At 36.4% G+C, this 25844-nt stretch overlaps 1 protein-coding gene across 1 annotated transcript in view; it reads right to left on the bottom strand.

Annotated features, from left to right (window-relative positions):
* Positions 1-25844, bottom strand: part of CSMD1 (CUB and Sushi multiple domains 1) — a 1210443-nt gene that overhangs the window by 288192 nt on the left and 896407 nt on the right. The window contains exons 16-18 of the mRNA XM_055714855.1: positions 21699-21837; positions 13965-14152; positions 1835-2023 (exon numbers count right to left, since the gene is read on the bottom strand). Of these exons, the coding sequence (XP_055570830.1) occupies positions 1835-2023; positions 13965-14152; positions 21699-21837 (516 nt within the window). The remainder of the gene's footprint in view (positions 1-1834; positions 2024-13964; positions 14153-21698; positions 21838-25844) is intronic.

The raw sequence follows: 25844 nt of genomic DNA, 5'->3' as shown, positions 1-25844 counted from the left end.
TAAATCTGTCACATACCAAAAATTTGGGTGACTACCTAAAAGAATGTGAGTTTTATTTCATCTTTTTAGACTAGTTAATTCAATGTAGCTGAATATGTGAAGAAAAAAGAAGAAAATTAGTATAACCCCTTGTACGTTGCTTGCTTAGAGTCCCTGCTCAGAAAGGCTTGAATTTTTTTATCATACACTTATGCTGCAAGTGGATGATGGACCTGGGAAATAGGGGCTCTTTTTCAGTGAGTGAAAATTAACCAGACCTTTCTGTAGTTCAACATTCATATGGAAAAAAGAGTTGAATATTGGTGTTCTATATCAAAATTACATTCATAAATTTTAGTACAAAGTAAATGGAAAAAGGATACTATACAAAGATAAGATTCATATAATACTGTTCTTCAACCCATTGCAGCAAAGCAAAAAAGCAAAAGGAACTAATAGAACTAGTGGAAGAATACTAAAAATGCTTTGTTTATTTTACAATACAGCTTATAGGAAGATTTGTGATACTCCAAGGTTCATCAGCTGTGGCAAGAACATAGTCTAAGATTTGATCAAAAATGCAATTGAAAACAATAGTTTGCTTCTGTCTCTGCAAAGGAGAAACAAGTTGTAATGCTTACAAGGTGAGTGAGCTTGAATTGCATATTAATTTGCTTTGTAGTGATTAAGTGCTTTTATCTTTCGGTAGCTTTTATGTTTTGGGCATGGGGCCAGAAGGTTGTAGTGAGAATTAGAAGCCTGAGTGAGAGTAAATATTCAGATTTAACAAAATCCATTTAAAACAGAGTTAGAAACTAAAATACTTTGCTGAATCTGATCTAACTTTACCCTTTGACATTCCACTGTAATCAATGAAAACCTTGGACTTTAAAAGGGAGTTAGAAATTAACTAATGTAAGTAATTCACTAAAGCAAGAACCATTGTTGGTGTGAACCGCATCTTTTCCCTTCACATATTGAACTGTCATCAGTGCCTTAGAACACATATCTTAACGAGAAAGAAATGTGATCAAGACAAACACGCTTTTAAAGGTAATCATTTAGCAACCCTAAGAAAGAAAATAAAAGGTTTTAGCAAGAGGTTTAACAAAAGGAGCTTATGGAGAATTTTCAAAGATGCTGTGTTCTTTCCCTTTTGAAATACTTAATTACATTTGGATCTTATTTTCTGTGGTTTCTATCAGAGAGATTTTTTAGCAGCTATACAAGCATTCCTTGAAAAAACTGATACAGTAGTGCATAGAAAAATAATGTAGCAAAAATTCCAATGTTAAAGAAGAACACAGAAATATTTGCTAGTATAGTTCAGCATTCAAAAAAAGGTTTCATGAAAGCTCTAGACAGTTTCATATTGCATATCTGCCAAAAAAGTTAATGAACTAATCAAAATTTCAAAACAAAAATATATTGAGAAAATTAATTACACAGGTTGATCATGATCTGTTTTATTACTTGGTATCCTGAATTTTGAGCAATTATTTTGGTATTCAGTATTCCAAGTTTAAAATGCAAGTTAATTGTCTTTGCTTTGAAAATATTAGTTGAATGGCACCCTTTTCATTCACAGTTGATAAGTGGCACCCTGTGAGAATTCAGATTTCCTATTGGTGAATATATACCTGTAAATATCACCGTACATTACAGTACTTGACGGAAGGTTGATATGGAGGTGTAAAGTATGGCTTTTATTAACAGCAAAATAATTTTTGACAAGTGTGCATCTTGGCATAATTGAAGGGAGTAGTAGCAATGATAAGCTTAATTAGTTCTCAAAAACAGGAGATTAACTTTTTTTGGACTTTAAAGCTGCCATCTGAATAACTTGATACTTTACCATCACAGCTGGGTAATGCGTGATTCCACTGATGGTTTCTTTCACATATGAGTGGCTCTTCATCGCTCAGTGTATATCCTGGATCACAGCTAAAAGTAACTGTGGAGCGGATATTAAAGTTGTTACCATGGCGATGGCCATTCACAGGAATCCCTGGGTCAAGGCAGGAATCTGATTCTAGAGTAACACCTGAAACACAGATTTAATTTGTTTATTTTCCTTTTTTTTTTTTTTTGACAGTAAACAGAAAAAAATCCCAGCCAAAACACAAAATGAATAAGACGGGAGGAAGAACGAGCCTCCAAAAGATATTTGTTATCATTGCCTCAGAACTGATGTAGGACAGAAAGCACTTTCTCTGTTACCACTCTTCAATTTTCAGTCTCATAGAACAGGAAGCCCAAATGAAGTAGGAAAAGATTGGAGCTTTAACGTATATTTCATCAAACTGAAAAAAAGAGCCAGTAAAAGTACTGGACATCTTAAACTATAGGAAGATATTAAGGTTTAAAGTATGAACACAAATTTTGATAGTATATAAATTGTTTTTGATTATTCCATGTTATCTGTTCAATTTCTGATACTGTGGGACAGCTCAACTTTCCTCTGTCATAGTAATAGTTCTTTGATTTAGCAAAAAGCAGTGTAAAAAACCTACAATTGATGAACTCAGAAACTACTTGTTAATTCACACAGATACTACTACCATATGCACCAAAAATAGTAAGATAATTAATATAGTTTACACAATTGTATAACTCTTATCTGACTGAAGCAGTCTTTAGTAATTATGTCTTATAGGTGAAATTGAATAGTGTTTGGCAGATAAACATGGAGCTATACACTGAAAAAGTAAAAAAAAACCCCAAAGTTATCTAATGGAGGTGAATTAACCTCCATGAAATTACCAAGCATTATCTATTATGTTTATAGTGATAGCAAATGATTGTGGAATTTAATCATGTAATGAAATATAATGGATACACACAAGGGAAAAAGGCTATTGGGATAAAAGGGATTTCTTTTATTTTCTTTTACTATGTGTGGTGTGTTGATCTTGGCTGGCTGCCGGTCCCCTATCAGCTGCTCTCACTCTCCTCCTCAACAGTACATCAGAAAAAAGTTAGATAGAAAATAAGATGAAAAAACTCATGATCTGAGATAAAGAGAGGAAGATCACTTACCAATTACCGTAACAGCCAAATCAGACCCAATTTGAGGAAAATTAATTTAATTTTTTGACAATTAATAATAGAGTGGGATGGTAAGAAACAAAGGCAAAAACTAAAACACACACACACACACACACCACCCCTGTATTGGGTTTGCACGGCCAGGTTTTGGTAGTGGGGAGCTAGAGGGGTAACTTCTGCGAGAAGCTGCTAGAAGCTTCCCCCATATATGATAGAGCCAATGACAGGTGGCTCCAAGATGGACCTACCGATGGCCAAAGGTGACCCCATCCAGTGGCTGTGGTAGTACCTCTTTGATAACATATTTAAGAAGGGGGCAAAAACCAGCTGTGGAACAACAGCAGCAGGGAGAAGTGAGACTATGTGAGAGCAGTAACTCTGCAGATGCCAGGGTTAATGAAGGTCCCCTGCAGCCCATGGTGAAGACCATGGTGAGGCAGGCTGACCCCTGCAGCCCATGGAGGTCCATGGTGGAGCAGATATCCACCTGCAGCCCATGGAGGAGCCCACACCAAGACAGATGGATGCCCAAAGGAAGCTGTGACTCCATGGGAATCCCATGCTGGAGCAGGCTCCTGGCAGGACCTGTGGACCCATGGAGAGAGGAGCCCACACTGGAGCAGGTTTGCTGGCAGGATTTGTGACCCTGTGGGGGACCCATGCTGGAGCAGCTTGTTCATAGAGAACTGCACCCCATGGAAGGGACCCCGACTGGAGCAGTTTGTTAAGAACTACAGCCCATGGGAAGGACTCACATTGGAGAAGTTGATGGAGGACTGTCTCCCGTGGGAGGGACCCCACGCTGAAGTAGGGGAAGAGTGTGAGAAGTTGTCCCCCTGTGGAGGAAGGAGCAGCAGATACATGTGATGAACTGACTGCAACCCCTATTCCCTGTCCTCCTGTGCTGCTGAGGGGGAGAAGGTAGAAGAAATTGGGAGTGAAGTTGAGCCTGGGAAGAAGGGAGAGGTGGAGGGAAGGTTTTGTAAGATTTGGTTTTATTTTCTCATTACTCTGATTCTAATTGGAAATAAATTAATTTTCCCAAGTCAAGTCTGTTTTGCCCATGATGGTAATCAGTGAGTTAACTTTCCCTGTCCTTTACCTTGACCCATGAGTCCTTTGTTATTTTCTCTCCCCTGTCCTGCTCAGAAGGAGTGATGGAGCAGCTTGGTGGGCATCCCCTCTTCTTCCCAGGCTCAACTTCAGTCCTCCATTTGCAACTTCTTTACTTCCCTATTCCTCCCCAGGCTGCATGGCAGGGATGGGGAAGAGGGGTTGTGGTCAGTCTATAACAGCTTCTCTCTGCTGTTCCTTTCTCCTCACACTTTTCCCCTGCTTTAGCATGGGACTTTCCCACAGGCTGCAGCCCCTCAGGATAAACCTGCTCCTGCATGGGACTGCACGGGATGCATCTTCCTTCGGGGAATATGCACCTGCTCTGACATGGGCCCACCACAGGCTGCAGTGTGGATATCTGCTCCACTGCGGTCTCTTCCTTGGGCTGCAGGAGCATCTCCTTCTCTGTCCTTGGCATTTGTAGGATTGTTTCTCACACTTTCTTTTCCTCACTCATGTACGCAGCATTATGTCCTTTCTGATAATACATTATCACAAAGGTGCCACCAACATGGCTGATGGGCTGTGTCTTGTGGTGGGTTCATTGTAGCCAGCTAGAACCAGCTGTGTCTGGCACAGGGCAGCCCTGGACTCTCTTCACAAAGGCCACCCCTGCAGCTCCCCTGTAACCAAAACCTTGCCTCCTACAGCTGACATGGTTTCTTCTTCTATGAGAAGCTGAGTGTGTCCAGAGGGAAACCTTGAAGGTACTGGCTGCCGTGGGCAAAAAGATGACAGACTATGAAGGACAAAGCCAGCATGAGGCCTGCAGTAAAAGAAAAAAACCTAGAAGCTGGCTAAAACCAGCAGGTAGCAAACACATAGTCAAGCCTCAGAGATAAGACCCAGAGGAGCCTGTGCAGAGTTTGTTGCAACCCAAAAAGCTACTGACTTGTTAAAAAAACTGCCCAGAAAGGGACAGGAAGTATATGTGTGTGGAAGGGATCAATTATAAACACTTTAATGTTTGTTATCAGGCAATTTACTTAATTCTGAAAAATTATCTGTTGTGCATCCATTTGAATAATACTGGACTTATGAGTTTAGAATTCCTTGTCAGTTTTTGGAATAAAATCTAGACATAACCACTTCAAAGTTCTGGCACTCATTGCATTTACTGAAGTATTTTCACGTTAATGTCAGTATTTTGGTGCTGGGTTGGAAAGAATGCTTGACTTCATATTGGTGATGTCATCACTCATAGATGCTGTAAAGAGCCTTGAGCAAGATTAGTTCTCCTGAGGTCTTCAAAGATTTTATGTGCTTCATCACAGGTGACCTGAACTTCCAGCATGACTCTTTCCAGTCTGCTTTTTGCTAAAGAATTTCCTTCCTCAAACTGCCAACAGCACAAAATTCTGTATAGCAGGGCGTTAGGGATTTCCTGGATCCTTAGCCCCCTAAACACATCCTAAAGGTGGTGATGCTCTCAGCTGCCTGTGTATCTATAACTGTTTCTGTGGAAGTTGTACTCTCAGTTTACTGCTTCTACCCTGCTTTATTTATCCAGGACTATCACATAATCTTAAGAATGAGGTAGGCAAAGTTCAAAACTAAGGGAAAAAAATTATCAGAGCATAAAGTAAATGTTTTAGAATTATAGATGTTAGGGCTGGAAGCAAGGCTACAAACAAGAATGTCATAAATAATGACTCTAGATTGCACAGGCAAATATTGCCTGTACCCTCCAGCTATTCCTTAGCTCAGTTAGAACTCAGATTTGAAAGCTTATGATCTAGTTTTCATGAGGTAACCCTGACATACTTACATTCTAGATGAATAAGTTTCTTCTAGACATGACTGCACGCTTTTAATACAAATGTACCATGTTAGCTGACACTGCATTTTTAGATTCCCTTTACCTGTCTTAAATTGAGGAATATAAACTCAAAGAACTCTTTTAAGTCTGTAATAGGCACTTTTATGTGCCCCAAATTGTGTACATATTAAATGTGTATGAAATTTTAACTTTGATACACGGTAATTTTTTTCAGACAAACTATCCTTCATGTTTTGAGGTATGTTAGAGTAGATGGAAGTCCACAGTAGCCTTCTTAAAATTCCTTCTTCTTAAGGGCAGCCTTCCACCCCTGCATCAACACAACAATTGCTTTGGGATTTTGAGACACATTTAACAGATAAACTCATTTGTTTCTTTTTGAAGTAATAACTAGATTACATTGATAATGTTGTTACACATTTTTGCAAGGAGACCAAAAGCTGTAGCAACCTTATCAGCTTCCATGTTTGGGACTAAAATAGTGGTGCTATATAAATTAAAAAACTCAGCTCAGGTAACAGCTTAATTTCCAGGGGAAAATATTCAGTATGTAAGTTTTAACAATCATAAACATAGCTGCAAAGAAATAATTTTTCTTTGGGTTTTTTTGGACAAAGATTTGGGGTTTTTTCTTAATTGGAAATAACAAGACAAGCTTAATAATGGGCAGTACACTGAAAGTCCTGTCTACAAAAGGACAATATTAAACTATATATGAGAAATTCTGGCATCACAGTGTTAAATTTTGAGCTCATGGTTGGAGATAGTTGATTTAACACTATTCATAACAATTAGCTCAGTAACTATAAGATTCAAGTCTGGGTGAAAACCACGTCTTTTCTCTCCCACCCTACATAATGCAGTATTTCTCAAGAAGACCATGCTTAGTAGCTCCCTCAAAAAAGACTCCCTCCACTTAAACCCATGTAGCAGTGGGAATTAGACAAGCAGATAATTCTATCCTACAATTTAATCATTCTCTTTTCAAAAGAACATAACACATAGTCCAAAGTAAACAGCAACATCAAAGCAAAAGCCTTTGTGTATCACTGAATAATTGAAAAATATGGACAGTCATCCTGAAAAAACTTCACTTTGCCAATACTGAAATTTCATCAAACATTAATCAACCTGTTGCTGTGAGCTGTATTAGATGCTTCATTGATTATTAAAATGCATATTTTGCAAACACGACTTACAAGTAATTTTTACAAACCAATTTAATCAGTAGATGGCATTAGATCTCTAAAGAGGTAATTAATTTGTTGCTGTACTGCATAAAGCATACAACAGCTATACAGATTCATATACTACAAACTCATATATATTACACACCTCTACTTTTCCCTTCACAGATCAAACAGTTAAAATAGTGAGAAAAATGGAATACTAAAGTGTAAGATTGGTAAACTGTATGTCTGTGTGCAAAAGCAGTTGCTGTATTAGTCAATGAATCCCAAAAAAGTTTTGAAGAATGGAAGTGTTTCAGCTGGAAGCTAGAGTGCTATTCTTTGCCATCAGTATAGAATCATCAGTGAGGCAGATGACAAAAGCAATTTTTTGAACAATAAGAGAAAAATATTGCCTAATAAAAGAGTTGATTATATAGGTAGGCTTATTCTAACAATGAAAGGAGAACAATGTTCTGGTTTTTGCAGGGATAGATTTAATTTTCTTAGTAGCTGGTGCAGTGCTGGGTTTTGGCTTTGGTGTAAGAACAATGTTGACAGCACATGGATGGGTTTGGTTGTTGCTGGGTAATGTTTATACTAAGTCAAGGACTTCAGTTTCTCAGGCCCTGCCAGTGGGAGGGCTGGAGGGCCACAAGAAATAGGGAGGGGACACAGCCAGGACAGCTGGCCCAAACTAGCCAGAGGTATTCCATACCATGGGATGTCGTGGTATATAAACTGGGGTGGGGTTGGGGTGGCCGGGTCCTGCTGAACACTGCTTGGGTACTGGCTAGGTGTTGGTCAGCAGGTGGTGAGCAGTTGTATAGTGCATCACTTCGTTTCTTTTCTCCCTTTCCTTTGGATTTCATTCCTCTCCCCTTCTCCCTCCTTTTCATTACAACAATTATTATTATTATTAGTTGTATTTTATTTTTTTCAATTATTAAACTCTTCTTATCTCAACACTCAAGTTTTACACTCCTTTCCAAATCTTCTCCCCATCCCTCTGAGTGAGGGGGGAGTGAGTGAATGGCTGTACTGTGCTTAGTCACCAGCCGGCATTAAACAGCAACAAATAATGTAAATTATCTTTGCTTTGTAAAATTCACATTTTTAAAAAAGAAATAGAATAGGTGCTTGCTTATCAGAATACGGTTCCAAGAATTAGAACCAAAGACCACCCCATTAAATCAGGAGAGGGCCTAATCTTTGGCACCGATTTCAAAGCATGGCCAGCTAACATTCATACAGATAAAATCTTGCCCATCTTAAGTAAGACTGTTGCCTTTTGAGAACAGTCATTGGCTGATGTTATTCCTAGAACTATGGCCAGATATGTAAAACAAGGTGCTAGCTGGCACGGGTCAAAATCCTACAGGAGATTGTGCTTAAACTATATGAATGACTGCAAGACTGAAGCCAGGATTCAAGAATTTCTAACTTACTGGATCAGATATAGCTCAAGTGGCCAGAAATATTTCCCTGTAACTTTACAAGTTTAGCCTTAAAGATTAATTAAATTAGCCTTATTTAATTAATTAATTAGCCTTAAAGATTAATTAAAAAATTAGCCTCAAAGAACTTCAAGCCTGCTTACACACTTAGTCTTGGTGTTCTTCCAGCACCTCTTAAGAGTGTAATGGTGAGTCTCTGCACTTGAATTGTTTGCTGTCACAATACTGACACAAAAAAAATATTCTTACATCACTAAAAACTGTGATACAGTTAACAGATTTTTAAAAATCATGATAGAGAAACACATTAATAATGTTATAAAGCAGGTGGGGAAGTAAAGTTGCTTGAAAATGAGAAGTGAAAGAGTGAAGGTAGTGTAAGGGGGAGGTAGAGGATGAAAGGGAAGATGGAGGTGTTATTACTTCAAGAGCTTTTTTCTTCTTCCATATAAAAGTTGAAAATTTCTTCTCTAAAGAATATCTGCATGGTATTTCTAAGTGACGGAGCATAACATAGCCAAATTTAGGAGTGCACTTGGATGCATATTATTTTTCTTAATGAGCTACAGAAGTAATTTAGAAAGCCAGAACTAGCGTGTCATCACTGTCCTGCTCATTGGTGACAGGGAGCACAGGCTTTTTAGCAGAGTTCTAGACTGAACTCCATGTCTAGCTGCCATTCTGAGCTACTAGGCAAATGAGACTGTTATTATGCCTTCCCTCCTGACTGCCAAGTCTTTTCTGACTAAATAAGTCCATACTTTTCAGTGAGTCCATATGTGTCATGTTTTCCATGTTAACAACCTCATACGTTTTTTAAACTGGGTCCCAAACTGGATACAACATTCTCTCTGGTCATCAAGTAAAGTGAAATAATTATTTTCTAAATCCTAGGTAAAATAGTCCTGTAAACAAAAATTGTCTTTCTTGTAATTATTTTCTTTATTATTATTATTATTATTATTATTAACTATAAACAACCAGATGATCCTACATTTTGCATTACTACTGCATTTTCTTTAGATTATTTATGTTCTGTGTAAAAACCAGATCCTTTTCTACTGTATTTCTATTTTGTATCTGTGCAAATCATTTCTCCTTTCGTGTTTACGCTTAGTGTGTTTCTTTATTCTTTAGACTATTTCTTCAGTTCATTTAGCTTGTTTTTATAATCTTCAGAATTTGTAAGTGTTCTTCTTATATTATCATCAAAACTGTTCATAAAAATATCAGATAATTTTGGATCTAGGCCAAATAACAGTAGGATCCTGACAAATTTGAGTTAGACTGTCTGCTCTTCATGTAAAAGTTTTCATAACTGTTCACAGCATCACAGAATCACTAACAGTTCAGGCTGGAAGGAACCTCTGGAGGTCATCTGGCCCAACTCTTCCTGCTCAAGCAGGGTCACCTAGAGCTAGTTGCACAGGTGCATCCATGTCTGGATGAATTTTTAGTATCTCTAAGGATGGAGATTCCACAGTCTCTCTGGGAAAATTTTTTCCAGTGCTTAATGAAGTGCTTGTAATCATTTCAGATAGACCAAATTTTTATATTTTCTCTGGAAGACTTCTAAAAGCCTTATAAATGTCAACACAGAGCTGTTTCCTTCCCTTTCCATTCCTGAATCTACAAAACCAGTTAACCTCTCAAGAAAGAAATTAGGTTGGTTTGACATAATCTGTTCTTCTCAAATACAAATCATTTGTTCCTTATCAACTTGTTTATCATCTTGAAACTAGTATCTTTAAAGAGTGAAGATAAAACTAATGTCCTTGATCCTTCTGGTCCTCATCTCTTTTTTTTGTTGTTGTTGTTTTGTTGGTTTTTTGGTTTTGTTTTTTTTTTTTTTTTAATTTCTTTTTTCCCTCCCTCCTTTCTTTGAAAGGTGTGTTCTTTTCTGAATTTGTTTGAAAATTCCCAAAAACAATTTTGAATTTTCAGGCACAATTTTCAGTGGAGTATAGACTGCTTGTGCTTTGCTTTTAAGTATAGCACAGGGAATTCCAGCAGTTCCTGATGAATAAAATATATGTAATTATCCCAATATTAGGCAGTACCCTCTTTCCATGCGCTGTATTCTTACCTTGTAAATGTTCACTTGTGTTAAGTATATGGTCAAAATTAAGCTTTTCTGCAAATGCTGCAAAACTGGAACAGAACATACTGTTCTCTGTGACAGCTGATGTTTGCTCAACTTTTTATTAAGTAATGATTTTTATTTTTTTCTTACTTTGAATATATTTACAGATACTTTTGTTACTGTCTTTCTGTCCCCTGTTCCTGTAAGTAAATAGATATTTTAAATTTTCTGATTTTATCCTAAGAGATCTGTGTTACTCTTTGATGGCCATCTATAGCAATGTTTGAATATATCCAACATTTACATGATTAACTTTTGGGTTACATATCGTTAAAATAGATTTTTAAATAGCTTTAGAAATGGATAGTATCTTTTCTTTCTCAAAAAAAAAAAAAAATTGCCAATATTCTGTTGGGCTTTAATATAATCTCTTTCATAAATGACTTTCAGAATTCATTCCTAAGGACATTCACATAGCAATATCTCAAGTTTGGTGCAGTTTAGATTTCTGAAAACCATTGACTTTATCACAATTGTGTTACTTCATGCTTTCATTTCTTAAGAATCATAAACTCTATTATTTCATGGGCACTTTCACAAAAGCTGTCATTCTTATTCAGAATGTATTGGTTCTTCTTAGTCAGAGTTAAATTGACTGCTGAAACAAAAAGTTCTCCCCCAGTATTCCAAAAACTTTTTCCATTGACTGAGTCTTGCCACTGAAAATTTGATGAATCTTTTCTCCATATCCAGACTATTAACACGGAGTACTGTTTCTTCAAATGAGTCAAGGACCAAGGAAGGATCTATATCTGATACCCACTGCAGAAATGCTTCAGGAGCTCCCAGTGCTGACAACTAGAAGAGAGACTGTGACAACAAATTCCAGTTGCGTTACATGAACATGTACAACATGATGGAACACGGATGCAATTTTTGTTCTGTGAGGAACCTGCTGTCAGAACAAACCAGTATGAACAGTGAGGCTGTGACTGACTTAAGGCGCCTACTGGAACAAATGCACTGACACAGGTATGACATGTTTAGCAAGCTTTCTCTGTACAACTTATGCTGTGAATATGGACATACCCATTCCAGTTGGTGGCAGTTAAAAAGTCTCTGTTTATATTGCATTTTTTCTACAGTATGGACATTCAGGGCAAGGTTCAATTTCAATTTAAGATGCTCCCAGTGATGTGTCTGTAGCCTGGTTTGGTCTTTAAGCTCCTTTCACAGTCAAAAGAGAACTGATCAGCCCAGTCAGGGCAAACTAGGGAGCAACTGATTCAGCAAAGTTACAGGGAGAGAAATATTATTGTTTCAATATACATTTCTAGTGCCATCCTTTCATAACCACGATGTCTCCATGGAACAGGGAGACATGGCAAAGAACTTGTGCAAGATCCAAATCTCTGGTGCAGTGCTTGGCATAGTACAGGTGGCATAGAACCTAAACCAGCTCTTAACTCTCCATGCTTTGGTGACTGAATACAGCCCCGGCTTCTACTTCAGAGTTTAAAGAATTGCTCCCTGGACTCCATCGATTGCATTGACCAAATCTCCATTTCCCAAAATGTAAGCTTCAGGCTCTAAACACTTCTATATTGACACTTAAATTTATAGGTTTAATCTGCCAGCTGAGTATCATTCACAATGACATGAAAGCATAAGAGAAACAGCAGTCATCAAAACTAAGAAAGGATGTTAAGCTCTTTGTTAGTAACTATTGAAATTCAATTGTTAGATAACTTTTTAATGGGAAATATAATTCACAACAAATAAACAATCTCACTCCTTAAACTGGGAACCTTTTTTTAAAATTTCATTTCATCTTCTTACTCTTTTCTAGGTAAAAAATAATAGCAGCCACCCTTCTAGATGTTACTTCTACTGAAAGAGAAAGATGCTTTATTCAGGCAGACAATCTGCTCAGAAAAAGCCTGTGAGACAAAATTTTTAGCTTTCGTTATGACTTTAAAATTTAAAAATTCAAAATATATGAGCTTTTTATATAAAGGGCTTTTTTATATATACTCTGTGCATAGTGGCTATATGTAAAAGAAGGTGAAGATCATTTACTAGATTTCTGTCATCTTTACCCGTTAAAGATCTAATCCAATTTCAAGGTTTAAAGTCCACTAATCAAAACTAAGTCTGACATGTTATCAGTCTACCTAGAGAAACAGCACTGACAACTAGTATAATGTGTGTGAGATATCAAATTTCTCAACAAAGATAACAAGTGAATACACAACTATTATTCTAAATCATTTAATAACTGGACCTTTCTCTTTAAGAATTTGTAGGGCAGATATTTTATTACTAACTTTTAATTTTTAATAGAAGAACACATATCTACTTGATAGGGAGCTTAAAAAACAAAATTATAAATATTAAAGGAATGTCTTACAAAATGTAACAGCAGCATTTAGATCCAATACTATCAGGGAAAATCAGTATCTTCAGGTTAACTCATGCAGAAACCTACCTACTGTTCCTTGTCTTTACATGATTTAGCAGCTTTGCTATTATCTGTTCAGCCATTACCACCACCATGTCTGAGCCAAAGCTACAAGAAGATATGCAGAATTTCCAAGTTTTGATATAGCTATGAAATATTTTGGGCATCATTCCAGATTCAATATGACAGCAAATTTACTGGAATCAGATTAGTTTCCAAATAAGAAAAATCAATAAATGTTATTTGTTTAGCACAACCACACTAAATGCATAAGCCTTCTTGATTGAGTACTTAGGAGAATGACTATGCTATCATATAAAGATAAGCGTAACTTCAGACCATATAAAATATGTAATTTACATATCTAATTTAAAATAAAATGCTATTGTAATGATTCTGCAGTTCACAGAGACATATTATTATGCATTTATTTGCATTTTTGAATCACCACGGACAAGGCCCAATTCTGCTTGGTACTGAAAAAGTGTATTAAAGCCAGAGAAAAAGAGAAAGAGAGAGAAAGAGAGTGTGTGTGGGTGGGGGTGGGGTGGGGTTTGGGGGTGTGAAACCCAAACAAACCGAAAAAGGACAGCATACCTTTACCCATAAGGGCAAGTTTCTTAAACTACTTTCCATTTTGTTAAAGACCAAGGTCCATAAATATTGTGAATAACATACAAGAACTCATGAAACAAAAATTTCCAAAATGAAATAATCATTTCAGAATTGTCAATATAACATAAACTAAACATAATTTGTTCTTATACAAACATAATTACTGAAGTTTATTTTTTCACATTCATTTGCTCATTTTCAAATTGAATGTTATTTTTGAAATTAAATAAAAATCTCAGAGAAATATCAGACTTACTCTCGTAGCGAATTAGGAAACCAACGCTGGAACGACTGTTGTCTGTAGTGAACAGCAGATACATATAATTTCCAGTACTGATAAGAAACTGAGGTGCTTGTGTTCCATGGTATTCTCCAATTAATGGTGATGAGTTAGCTGGCCCATCTCTGACTTCCAAAGTATCATAATTAACTTCAGTCTGAAATCTAAAAAGGGATATGAAAGTTAGCTGGTGGGTAGAGGTATGGTGTTGCTTTCTTTAACTGCTAGAAATGCAACCATGTGTAACTGATCAAGAATATCATACACATAAAAACTTGCCTATCTACGGGTCCATCACTGTATTACTGAGGATAACAACTAAGGAAGGTTTTACACATATTTTTCCTTGCTTTCTTGTGTCTGGTATCATAAAATCTACAAGGGATGTATTATACCTCAGATCAACCATATGACTGTGCTTCAGAAAGACATTTAGTGGAGAATTTGGGTACAAAAATGCAAATTGTCTCAAAGAAAACTGCATTATGAAGATCCAAGAGATTTCTTGCCCTCAGGCTAAATAATAGTTGGACATCCTAGGAACATCTTCCATATGTCATTATCTCATCTCAGTAATTTCAACATTTGACATTTGATATCTGCTACTTGGCAAAAGCTGTTTTATATATGCAACTGTTTAATTTTTTATCTAAATATTTTTTTAACATAGTTGGCTACTTTACTTGTGAACAATTATTTTTGTCCTATCAAGTAAAGCAGTACAAAAATCCTAAACTTAAATCAAGCCCTCATTTTGAAATTTCTTGGGAGTTATAGTAAGCAGAAATCCTTAGTTTATCTCAGTGTGTCCAAAACACAGATAATATAGATGAGTGGAACAGGAGGTGACTAACAACTTGACTCACAAGAACAAACAACTTTAAAACCAACAGCAGAGTCAATGTCTGTGTCAATCACTAAACCACATTACATTTCTCCAGTTCATAAAGCATGTCTAGGTGTACTGCCATCCACTACTAGTTGTTCTTTACTCAAACAGCTTAAATCTGCTCTTTCTGTAGCTGAAACGCTGGCTAGCATTTTTCGCACCAGATGTTTTTCAAGACTGCGGTTATATTAGATACTGTTGCAAATTGCAGCATCTAAACCATGCACACATCAATTTTTCAGTCAACAAAGTTTGTGCTATTACACAGATATCCATACTGGTCTAAATATATTCGCCTGCATACCTAATATTCTTATTTTCATAAATTTTTAATCTTTCAGAAATGCATATGTTCTGAGATTTTCTCTTCTTTTCCCACAGGGCTTATTAGTTCAACTTCTGAGAGCAACAAACTGTGTCCCTATATAATACAACACTTTTTTCAAAGCGATCGCCCTTAAGCTGTCTTGCCAATATGGGACACGTTCAGTGGGCTTGGAGATAAAAAACTGTGTTCTTGTAATTAAAGAAAACTACAAATTATTTTACATTCGGAAAAGGGGACATATAAGGGACATTCCTCCAAAGTGCAAACAACTGTTTACAAACCTATACTTTGTTAGGTAATGGTGACAGGATGAGCAAGCTCCCCAGCCAGGCCATTATAGTTTACAGACCAATTAGCATCGGTCATGTAAAATCATCTTCACGGACACAGCAGTATTAGTAACAGAAAGTCTGGATTTAGCACACATTTAGTAATCTCTATAGTTCTCTCATGATTCCCTGAGAACAAAAGCACATTCAGAAATTGGAAGGTGTTTGCTTAACTATGAAAGCTTGGAATCTTACGCCCTCCATAGTGTTCCTTCCTCTTCACACAGAGAACTCTCCAGATTTATGGTGCTTTCAACAAAGCTACCTACTCTGAATATTTTGGCTAAAATCCAGACAATTGTTTCACTGTTATCCATCCACTCGGACAGCAGAATACAGGGCTTGTAGGCTTGCTAATACATTTGGCATTTTCAGGAGCAGTTTCTGGCAGTCAAGACACCTAGCATGGAATGGCCTATATCAATACTATTAAATACATCCTTTAAACCTTTCATAAAAGGAGATTTTATTCAAATTTCCTATTATGAATGATCGCTTGCCCACGCTAACTCCTGGCCATGCTTGATAATTATTTGGGAGAATGCTAGCTGGCAAGCTCAAGAAGTGTTAGGGACAATTTCAACAATTTAACTGCACAAACACATGAGTTCTTGTGTCTGGGAAGGTTTTCTGGTTCTGTTTAATTTACCAAAAAAGAAAGTAACAGAGGGCATCACTAAAGTACTTGACAGATTTTTCAGTACCTTATTTTTTATTCAGTTCCATAATTTCAGAGATTTTACATTGATTTACCCCACAGCAGAATGAGGAAAACAGACAAACACTGCTAGGCTGGTTTAAATACTTTATTTATACTCATAATGAATGGACTCAAGATCAATAATTCAATGGTTCAATTATTTTGACAGTTATGTTTGTGAGGGAAACTAATCTGTCACTGAAATGATAAATCATGTTAACTTATTATTGGGAGTACTACATCCTTAGTGAAAGTAATTAATTAAGAGTTAGTTTTTGGTGTATTTATTTTGTTTTAATGTTTATTAGCATACTTATGTTAGTAAAAGGTCGGGTGTCCTCCAAATGTTCACAGAGAATTTTTAGGACTTCAGTAATGCTATGTTGTACTATTTCTCATATATACTTAGGTGGGTTTTGAATAAGGAGATTTGTTTATATTTTATCCAATGAATTTTCATCAATATTCAAAGTAGAAAAAAATTTTCCAGTCAGCAGTTATCCTTTTAGCCCTCTTCCTTATGGCTCAAATCACTTCGGTAACTTTTTTGTTACCTTTCCACTCTGTCATGGTCTGAAATGCAAAATGTTTCAGTGTAAAATGTTCATAGGCTTACACAGTCATTTTCTGCTGTTTCTGGAAAGTTTCTAAGTATTCCGGTAAGGCACATTTGTCTAGCAACAGTAAAGCTTAATTAGCTCAAGACTGAGATAATTTACATTATGACTATCACGTTCATGAGAAGTTTCATTTTGGCAGCTGTATCTGTGATGGCAAGTCAAGTAGCAGAGTATAAAAGAGCTCTATTTTCCCCAAACTAGACAAAATACTTGACAAAATATTGTACTTGTGAAAGAATTGAAAAAAACCAATTAATTGATTCGTAAAATTTATTTGATAGTGATTTTGCTTACTGATTTATAATTTGCTAATGTTATATCAGACAGCAGAGTTAGTTTCTTGTAAGTAATCAAAAGGTTTTCCATCCAATCTTTAATCTGGGTAGCAAAGCCTTAATGTTAACAAAAGAAAATGTATTTATTGAAAAAGGAAGATTATTATACTATCATGAACTTCCCAAAGTATAACAGTTTTAATTAAATTTATAATAAGATGAAAAAAACCTGCCAGGAAAGGTCCATAAACCTCCAAAGAAAGCAAGGAAAAGTTTCTTCTCTGTCTACCACAACCAGTGTGCTTAATGGTAATATTGCTTTGTAATTGAAATATTTAGGGAAAGGAGAGCAGAATCCTTCTTTTAATAATGCTGATAAAAAGCTGGAGTAGATTAACTGACTGTCTGCTGTACATTAAAAATTATACATGATCAGAATTCTCAATTTCGTATCAGGGTGAACTCCCAGTTCTTGTTTAGTATCATTGCAGTTCAATTTGTAAACAAATCTCTAGAATTCTGTTAATTGAATATCTGTGTGCATCTGTCTAAAATTCTGTAAATTTAGACTTAAACTGGATCATATGTCAGAGGAGCCTAGGTTTCCCATTAATATCCTAAGAAATATAGCGGTCATACTGTTAAGGTCATAGTCATCCAAATATCTGCAACTTCAGGCGACACATTTCCTTTTATAACATTAAAATGCTCCATCTTACAACTTATATGGCTGTTTGTTTTCACTGTATTTGGGAAGACACCCCTGAACCTCATGCTTCCAATGATTTATTTTTTTAAAAAAATCTGCCAAATAAACATAAGTTTGTAATTAAAATATTAAGTCTTTAATGATAAAAAAAAAAAAAAAAAAAACAACCAACCTCAGCATCTTAAAATTCTGGAACTCCCTACTGAATGCAATGAAAGCAAACCACCTTTTGTTGTTGTAAGAAGTAACATGATAATTTTATGAAAATTGTTTAAACAGCTCTCATTCTTCTCTGGTATTGGTCATTTTCTCCTTTGTCCCTGACTTTAACACATTTATAATAGGAGAATAAAAGAGCACTGGAAAAAGGATATGGCAAACTAAATATATAACCTATTTTAATCTTCCCCCTAAATTACGTTCCATGCCCCTTATCATGTTCACAAAAATCTTCATTATTATTTCTTGACAAAGGGTTACCAGAACTTTAGCAGCTCAGTGACAAGTCTAAGTTCAAACCATATCATTTCATATGTCAAGGTGTAATTATTTCTCTTATGATTCACTTTGCATTTACTTAACGTACTTGCAAATTTGTTACCCAGACATCCAGTCTTGTAAGAATCTTCATCAATTCTTCAGTCATCCCTTGTTTATAATATCCTGAATAACTTAGTATTATTAATCCAATTTTCTCCTTTTAAAGATAATTTCTGAACATGCTGAACAGTTTTGGACATAACAGAGATCTCTGTAGAATACTCAAAATTCCACTACAAGACTTTTGTTGTCTGTTAATTACGTTTTTATTTATGCTGTCTCCTTCCTTGTATTAAAATGATGCTTAGCTTTTTAATAGCCCTTTGCAGGGTGAGGTGTAAAAGACAAAACTTGCATTCTGAAAACCCAGATAAACTATATCCAGCATATTTCTATGCTTTCTGACACCATCAAAAATTCCAATAGGTTTCTGAGATAGGATTTCTTTTACAAAAGCCATATTGACACTTCCTCAGTATAGCACACATATCTATGCTTCCACTAGTGCTACACTTTGTTATAGTTTTCCTAGTGGGCATACAGCATACAGTTCTTTAGGTCTCCATGAAAGATATAAAAGATATAGTTCCTGAAGTGCAGAGGTATCAAGACAGTTTTAAAAAAACGTTATAGTTATACACAACTTCCAATTGTTCAGCAATTTCATCTTTGTACTCATTCAGGACTCCTGGGTGAATGCTGTCTAGTTCTGTTGACTTGTTCACTTTGTCTGTATACACCACCACCTGTACCAGTGGCACTTCAGTCTGAGACAGTTATTCTAATGAGTTCCCCAAGATGAAGAATGTTGTCAGTGTTAAGTTTACATGGGTGCAAGAGGGAAGCAAATAAATCAACGGCAGTGATACAGTAGAAACTCACTAAGCATATTAAAAAAAACAAACCTTTCAGTTCAGGAATGTCCTGAGTTGCTAACTGGAGAAGTACTTAGAGGAAATATCAGATAGACTTATCTGGTCCTCACACTTTCCTAAGATTCAGCATTTTTGTCCCTGTGAGCAATTTAATACCGAGCAAGATTGATCTTTGATTTGACTCAGTCACTTGTATGTTCTTCTGCCCTTCTAAATTTTCATCCTTTTTCATTTTTTCTCTTTAGAAATAGAAGGCTGAATGATACTCAACAATTTTACTCATCACTTTGGACACCATGTGAAGGTGAAACTAGACAATTCCACTATTACTCCTTGGGATACAGGAATAGAAGCCACTGCAGCCTAGCTCCAGGTGTTGTCTTTCCCACTGTCCTTTGCATCTTGTTATCAAATAGAGTATTTAGTGTGATATTAGTATCCAGATCAAAAGCCTAAACAAATGGATAATTTTTACTTATTTTACAAAGATGTTTGAAGGCTGAGGATTTTAAAAGTTTTATTTTCTTTTTTTAATACTTTCTTTGAAAAAAACACAATGTTGTTAGATACTTGTATGGTTAGACAAATGTATTAATTGAGGTTACAATAATCACAAAAGGATTAAACAAGCTGTGGTTCACATTCCTTGTGCCTAAATCCATTCAGTACCTCCTCACTCCACATAAGAGTTAGACTATGCTGAAAATTATTCCTCTTGACGAATAGATTATTATTCCAAAAGAAACCTGCACACTATACGGGGACGTAATCCCAGTGCATTCCAGTAGCTCTAATTTAGGTCCACACTGCGATAACATTTTTACAAATCAATTGGGATGAGAATTTGATTTATATACTACTTTAAAATTAAGTTTAAGACTCTGCCTTTAACAATATCCTGATGTCTGGACAACTCTTTCTTTGTTGTTTTGATGTCTGTGTCAATGTACTCATGGTGAAACCTGCAGTATCCAAACAAAATCCTGATATCCACTGTGTTAGCATATAGTATGCTAATGTACACTGAATCACAGAGTATCTCAAATTGGTAGGGACCCATAAGGATTATCCAGTCCAACTCCTTGCTCCATCTAAAACTAAACCATATGACTAATAGCATCATCCAGGTGCTCCTTGAACTCTGACAGGCTTGGTGTCATGACCACTTTCCTCGGGAGCCTGTTCCAGTGCACAACCATCCTCTCAATGAAAAACCTTATCCTAATCTCAGATCTGAACTTCCCCTGTTGCAGTTTCATTCCATTTCCTTGTGTCCTGTCTCTGGTCACCAGAGCGAGGAGGTCGGCACCTCCCCGTCCGCTACCCCCCCTTGAGGAAGTTGCAGGCTGTGATGAGGTGACCCCTCAGCCTTCCCTTCTCCAAGCTGAACAAGCTGAATGACCTCAGCTGCTTTTTCTGAGTCTTGCCCTTGAGACCTTTCATCATCTTGGTTGTCCTTCTCTGGACACAATAATTTGATGACCTTTTTCTATTGAGGTGCCCCAAACTGCACACAGTACTCAAGGTGGGACCGCACCGGTGCAGTATGGAGTGGGACAATGACCTCCCTCGACCAGCCAGCAGTGCTGGGCTTGATGCCCCAGGACATGGTTGGCCCTTTTGGCTGCCAGCACACACTGTTGATTTATATTCAACTTGCCATCGACCCAAACCTCCAGATGTCTCTCCACAGGGCTGCTCTCCAGCCTTTCATCCCCCAGTTTGTACATATAACCAGGATTAGCCCAACCCACATAGAGAATCCCAGCACTTGCTCTTGTTAAATGTCATATTTTTGATGATTGCTCAACTCTCTAGTTTATCCAGATCTCTCTGTAAGGCCTCTCTACCTTTGAGGGAGTCCAAAGCTCCTCCTAGTTTAATATAATCAGCAAACTTACTTAATGTACAATTGATTCCTTCATTAGATCATTTATAAAACATTAAGGAACACTACTGGCCCTAGAACTGAGGCCTGGGAACCCCACTGGTGACTGGACATGAGCCTGATGTAACCCTATATACCCTACGATAACTCTTTGAGGCCAACCTGTCATCCAGTTGCTCACCGGGCATATTATGGACTTGTCTAGGCAGATTATGCTCTCTTATATTAAGACTTAGTCATCATCAGGGACAATGCATAGTTGTACCTGAATTCAAAAGTAGTCAGAAATCCCTAAGATATGCCTATTTATGTGCTAGGAGGTGGACATTTAATGCAAATTGTTTAAAACATAAATAAAGACAATACAAAAACAGTTTAAAACTTTTTTTTTTTCCTGAAGAGTAGTACTATGAGTGTTGCATCAAAGTTTGTGGGTTGGGGTTTTTTTGGCCTTTTTTTTTTTTTCTGGTTTGAGTTCTTGAAAAATATTTTGTCTCTTAAATTTTAAAACAAATATTTGTGCTCATGCATTACTTGTTAGACTTTATGATTCTCACCTGTCAAAAGTGATCTTAATGGAATGCCCTGGTCTCGCTTCAATCACCCATTCACAATTAAGTGAGTCCTTATAATATCCTGGCCACCCTGGTGGCAAGATAACACCACTTGCTGCTGTCAAATGTCCACCACATGGTGCTGAAAGAAAAAAGCATGTACGCTTTTGTCATACACAGTGTTTCTAATACAATATTATATATATAAAGAACTTACAAAATTTGAATTAAAAAACATAGGAAAATAAGTTTATTATACAACACAACTAAATTTTCGACATTATAAGCATATTCAGAAAATGCAGAGTATCATAGCTTATTACTTTATACATATATTAGTACACAGAGTGTGGCACTTGATTCTGCCAGCCTGCCTTCTGTTGAAACTCACTTTATCTCATTAAAAAATACTGTATCATTATTTTTGAGATCTAGTATGATTCGATAGTTATGTGGAAATATCAGAAAAATTGTTTTCAAGTAATTTATAGTTAATTTTCATTGTACCGTGTCATCTAATACCTTTTTGAGTAATCATTCAGCTCAGGGGAACAGATTGTTGTAAATGTTCCATTAAATCATAAACCAGGTGAAACTGGAAGGGACCTCTGGAAATTATCTAGTCCATCTCCTGCTCAATACAGCAGATTGCACAGGACCACATTCAATCAGGATCATGCCCGCCCTCCAAAGACAGACACTCCACAGACTCTCAGGGCAATCTGTTCCAGTGTTCGATCACTCTTATTGTGAAAGGTTTTTTTCTTATGTTTAAACAGCATTTCTTGTATTTCAGTTTGTGTTCATTTCCTCTTGTCCTGTTACTGGACATCACCGAGAATCTGGCTCCATTTTCTTCACAGCATCCCATCAGGTATTTATAGACATTGACAATATCCCTCCTGAGCCCTGAGCCTTTTCTTCTCCAGCCTAGACAACCCCAGTTCTCTGAGACTCTTCTTGTATGACAGATGCTCCAAGTCCTTAATTATCTTTGCAGCTCTTGTCCGGACTCACTGCAGTATGTCTACACCTCTCTTGTACTGAGGATCCCAGTACTGCACACAGCACTCCTAACGGAGCCTCACCAACGCTGAACAGAAGGGAAGAACCTGCCATTTCCTCTCAGCCCAGTTCTCTGGCCTCTCTGTCAAGGTCCCTCTGAACAGCAGCACAAGCATATGGTGTATCAGCCACTCCTCTCAGTTTTACATCAACTGCAGACTTGCTCAGAGTGCACTCTGTCCCAGCGTTCAGATCACTACTGATCATTTTAAACAGTATTGGACCTAGTATTGACCCCTGGGGTACACCACTATGGACTAGCCTCCAGCTGGACTTCATGCCCAGGGCCACAATCTTCTGAGCCCAACAGTTTAGTCAGTTTTCAGTTCACCTCACTGTTCACTTCTTTAGCCCACATTTCATCAGTTTGTAAATGAAAATCTTATATGATACAGTGTCAAACACCTTACTAAAAAGGATATAAAAAATATCCATTAGTCTTCCCTTATCCACCAGGCTAGTCATCTCATCATAGAAGGCTATCAGGTTGGTCAGGCATTATTTCCCCTTCATAAATTCATGCTGACTGCTCCCAGTCACCACCACCTTCTTCATTATTTGGAAATGGTTTCTAGGAATATCGCTTCAGTTCCTTGGATGCCTCTTCTTTCCTTTCTTGAAAACAGGAATTTGCTTTCTTCTAGTCCCCAGAAACCTCCCTGGGTTAAATGACCTTCCCATGATGATTGAGACTGGCCTTGCAATGTTGTTGGCTTGCTTACTCAGCATTCTTGGGTGCATCCCAGCAGGCCCATTTCTGTATGTCAGATTTGTTTAAATGTTCTCTAACTTGACTCTCTCCCATAAAAGGGAAAAAAAAAGTATTGCAACAGGGCTATGAAAGTAACAGGGCTAGACAAGGGAACATTTTTCAGATCAGCATCAGGATTAAACAATGGCAGAAATGACTGAACAAATTTTGGGAAACATGAGCCACTTAAAAAATTAAGCTGTCATAGCACAGGGATGCTACATTTTACCTAAGGTTATGGAGCAGTCTAAAACAGGAACACTTTCAAGGACAGGTAAACGTATCTTAGTATCATTTGTATTACACTCAAGTAATCAGTGGTATCATTATTAGCAAATTCCATGTTGCAGTGCAGGAAATCTTGTCATTTCTGTTTCTCTAAGTAGCAACAAGCAAACCTATTATGCCATATGGAAATAAATAGTAACGTGAATCTGTAAGTAGTGAATTAAATTCCTCATTTTGATTCAATGTTTTTAACAGCAAAAAAAAAATAATAATTGACCTCAGAGTGGTTATTTGATTTCATTCATGACTTGGACTTGTCTCTGGGAAGTTTTTCCAGACTTAAGAAAGTGGGGGAAAAAAGCAACCCACAAAACAGAAAATATACAAAATGAATTGTCTCAGGAGCGAAATGATTGGCCAGGAAAATAGCATTTACATTACTTGTGTATAGCTAATAAAGAATGCAGTTTATTGCATGGTGGTTTTTTAAATCAAATTTTGTTGTATTAAAAACAAGAACAACCTGAAGACTGTTGATCCTCACCTGATCATAACACATCACTTTGCATATTTCAGGTGTTGCTTATACAAATTGTTAAGTATACAAATCCACAGAGCAGTGCAACAAAAAACAACAGTTGCTCAGAAATCTCAGATAACTAGAAGCAAACTAAATTGTCTCTAAATTAACTAGCAAGGATGCTTAGTCCATACTGTAATCCAAATCCAGAAACTCCTTCAATTATCAACTAGAAAGAGAATCCACGTAAGAAAATAACACAACCTGAATGTAACTTAAAAGAACTGAATTTCATTCTATATCAAAATAAACAATAGGCAAAATCTGGGGGGGGGGGAAAAAAAAAGAGTTTAATAGTTTAATCCTTTCTCGATTAAAAACTAGGTAAATGTCTTGTAAGGTTCAAAGAAAGGATAACTCAATGTTACTTATGTATTTTCTTAAGGAGTGATTCTTGTATTTGTTTTCTTCATCATTTTTTTCTCAAAGGCTTATCTTGGCTTGTTTATATATGTGTGTGGAAATAAAATCACACAAAGATTTCACTGAGTATATTAACAATTGTGTATCGAGTTTCAAAACGAGAAAATATCTTTTGATGAACTTTGCCCTACTCTTTACTTTGGAGTGGGCTGGTTTTGCTCTAGGCAAACTCATCACATGCAAAACTCATTCCATGCCTTAATCAGGATAAGAAATCCTGCTAGTACAACATCTAGGTTCACACACACAACTTCTACCAGGCTGCTAATATGTTTTTTCCAGTATCTCTAAATTTTCTTTCTTTCTTTCTCACAAATTTTCTTTCTGTCTCAGAAATGTAGTGTTATGAGACCTAAGCTGTCAAATTGCCCAAATAAAAACCTTGAAAGTGATATGACCCAGATCCTTAAGTTACTGCAATGACACTGAAATTAATGGAAGTGTGAGAGTGACATCAATTAGAAGGTTTGGGTTTGTTTCTTCAAAAAAGTATTTTTCACTAAGTGTCTGATTATTTATCTATCTCTTGTTTACTAAAAGATATATATTTTTTTTAACATTACTTTAAAAAAAAACCCACACTAATTTATTAACTACATTCTTATGTCTTTCCTTAGAACCCATCTCTGTATAGCATCAAGGAGTCAACCTACTTTTTTTTTTTTCTCGCTGTATTTCATACTAGAGAGAGAGTTAATACTAATAATTGCTCATCTTAGTCTGTTTATTCACATAGGCAAGAACAAGCAAAGTTTGAAATTTTGGGGAATATAATGAATATTAAAACATAGCTCTGATTTTCACTATATTTCTCAGGAAAAAATGTTCTGCAGGTTAATATGTTACATACATAAATTCAGGCATATTTATGTTTTGAAAAAATTAAAGGTGCAAATTTTTAAAAAGGACTTTTAAATAGGATCTTTACTTTGCTTTTTATGTGGTAGATAGTTATGTTCTTCAGTATGCTGTAGCCAAAACTGTTATAAGAGCTATAACTCACTAGCAAGTAATGATGGTGACAGCAAGAACTTGAAAAGAATAGCAACCAGATTTTTACAATGCTAATTTATTCCAAAAAAATAAAGAAATCTTATTTCTA

This window comes from Falco cherrug, chromosome 6 (assembly GCF_023634085.1).
Source record: "Falco cherrug isolate bFalChe1 chromosome 6, bFalChe1.pri, whole genome shotgun sequence".
In the NCBI taxonomy this organism is placed as follows: Eukaryota; Metazoa; Chordata; class Aves; order Falconiformes; family Falconidae; genus Falco; species Falco cherrug.
This window is presented reverse-complemented; position numbering and strand designations above follow the sequence as displayed.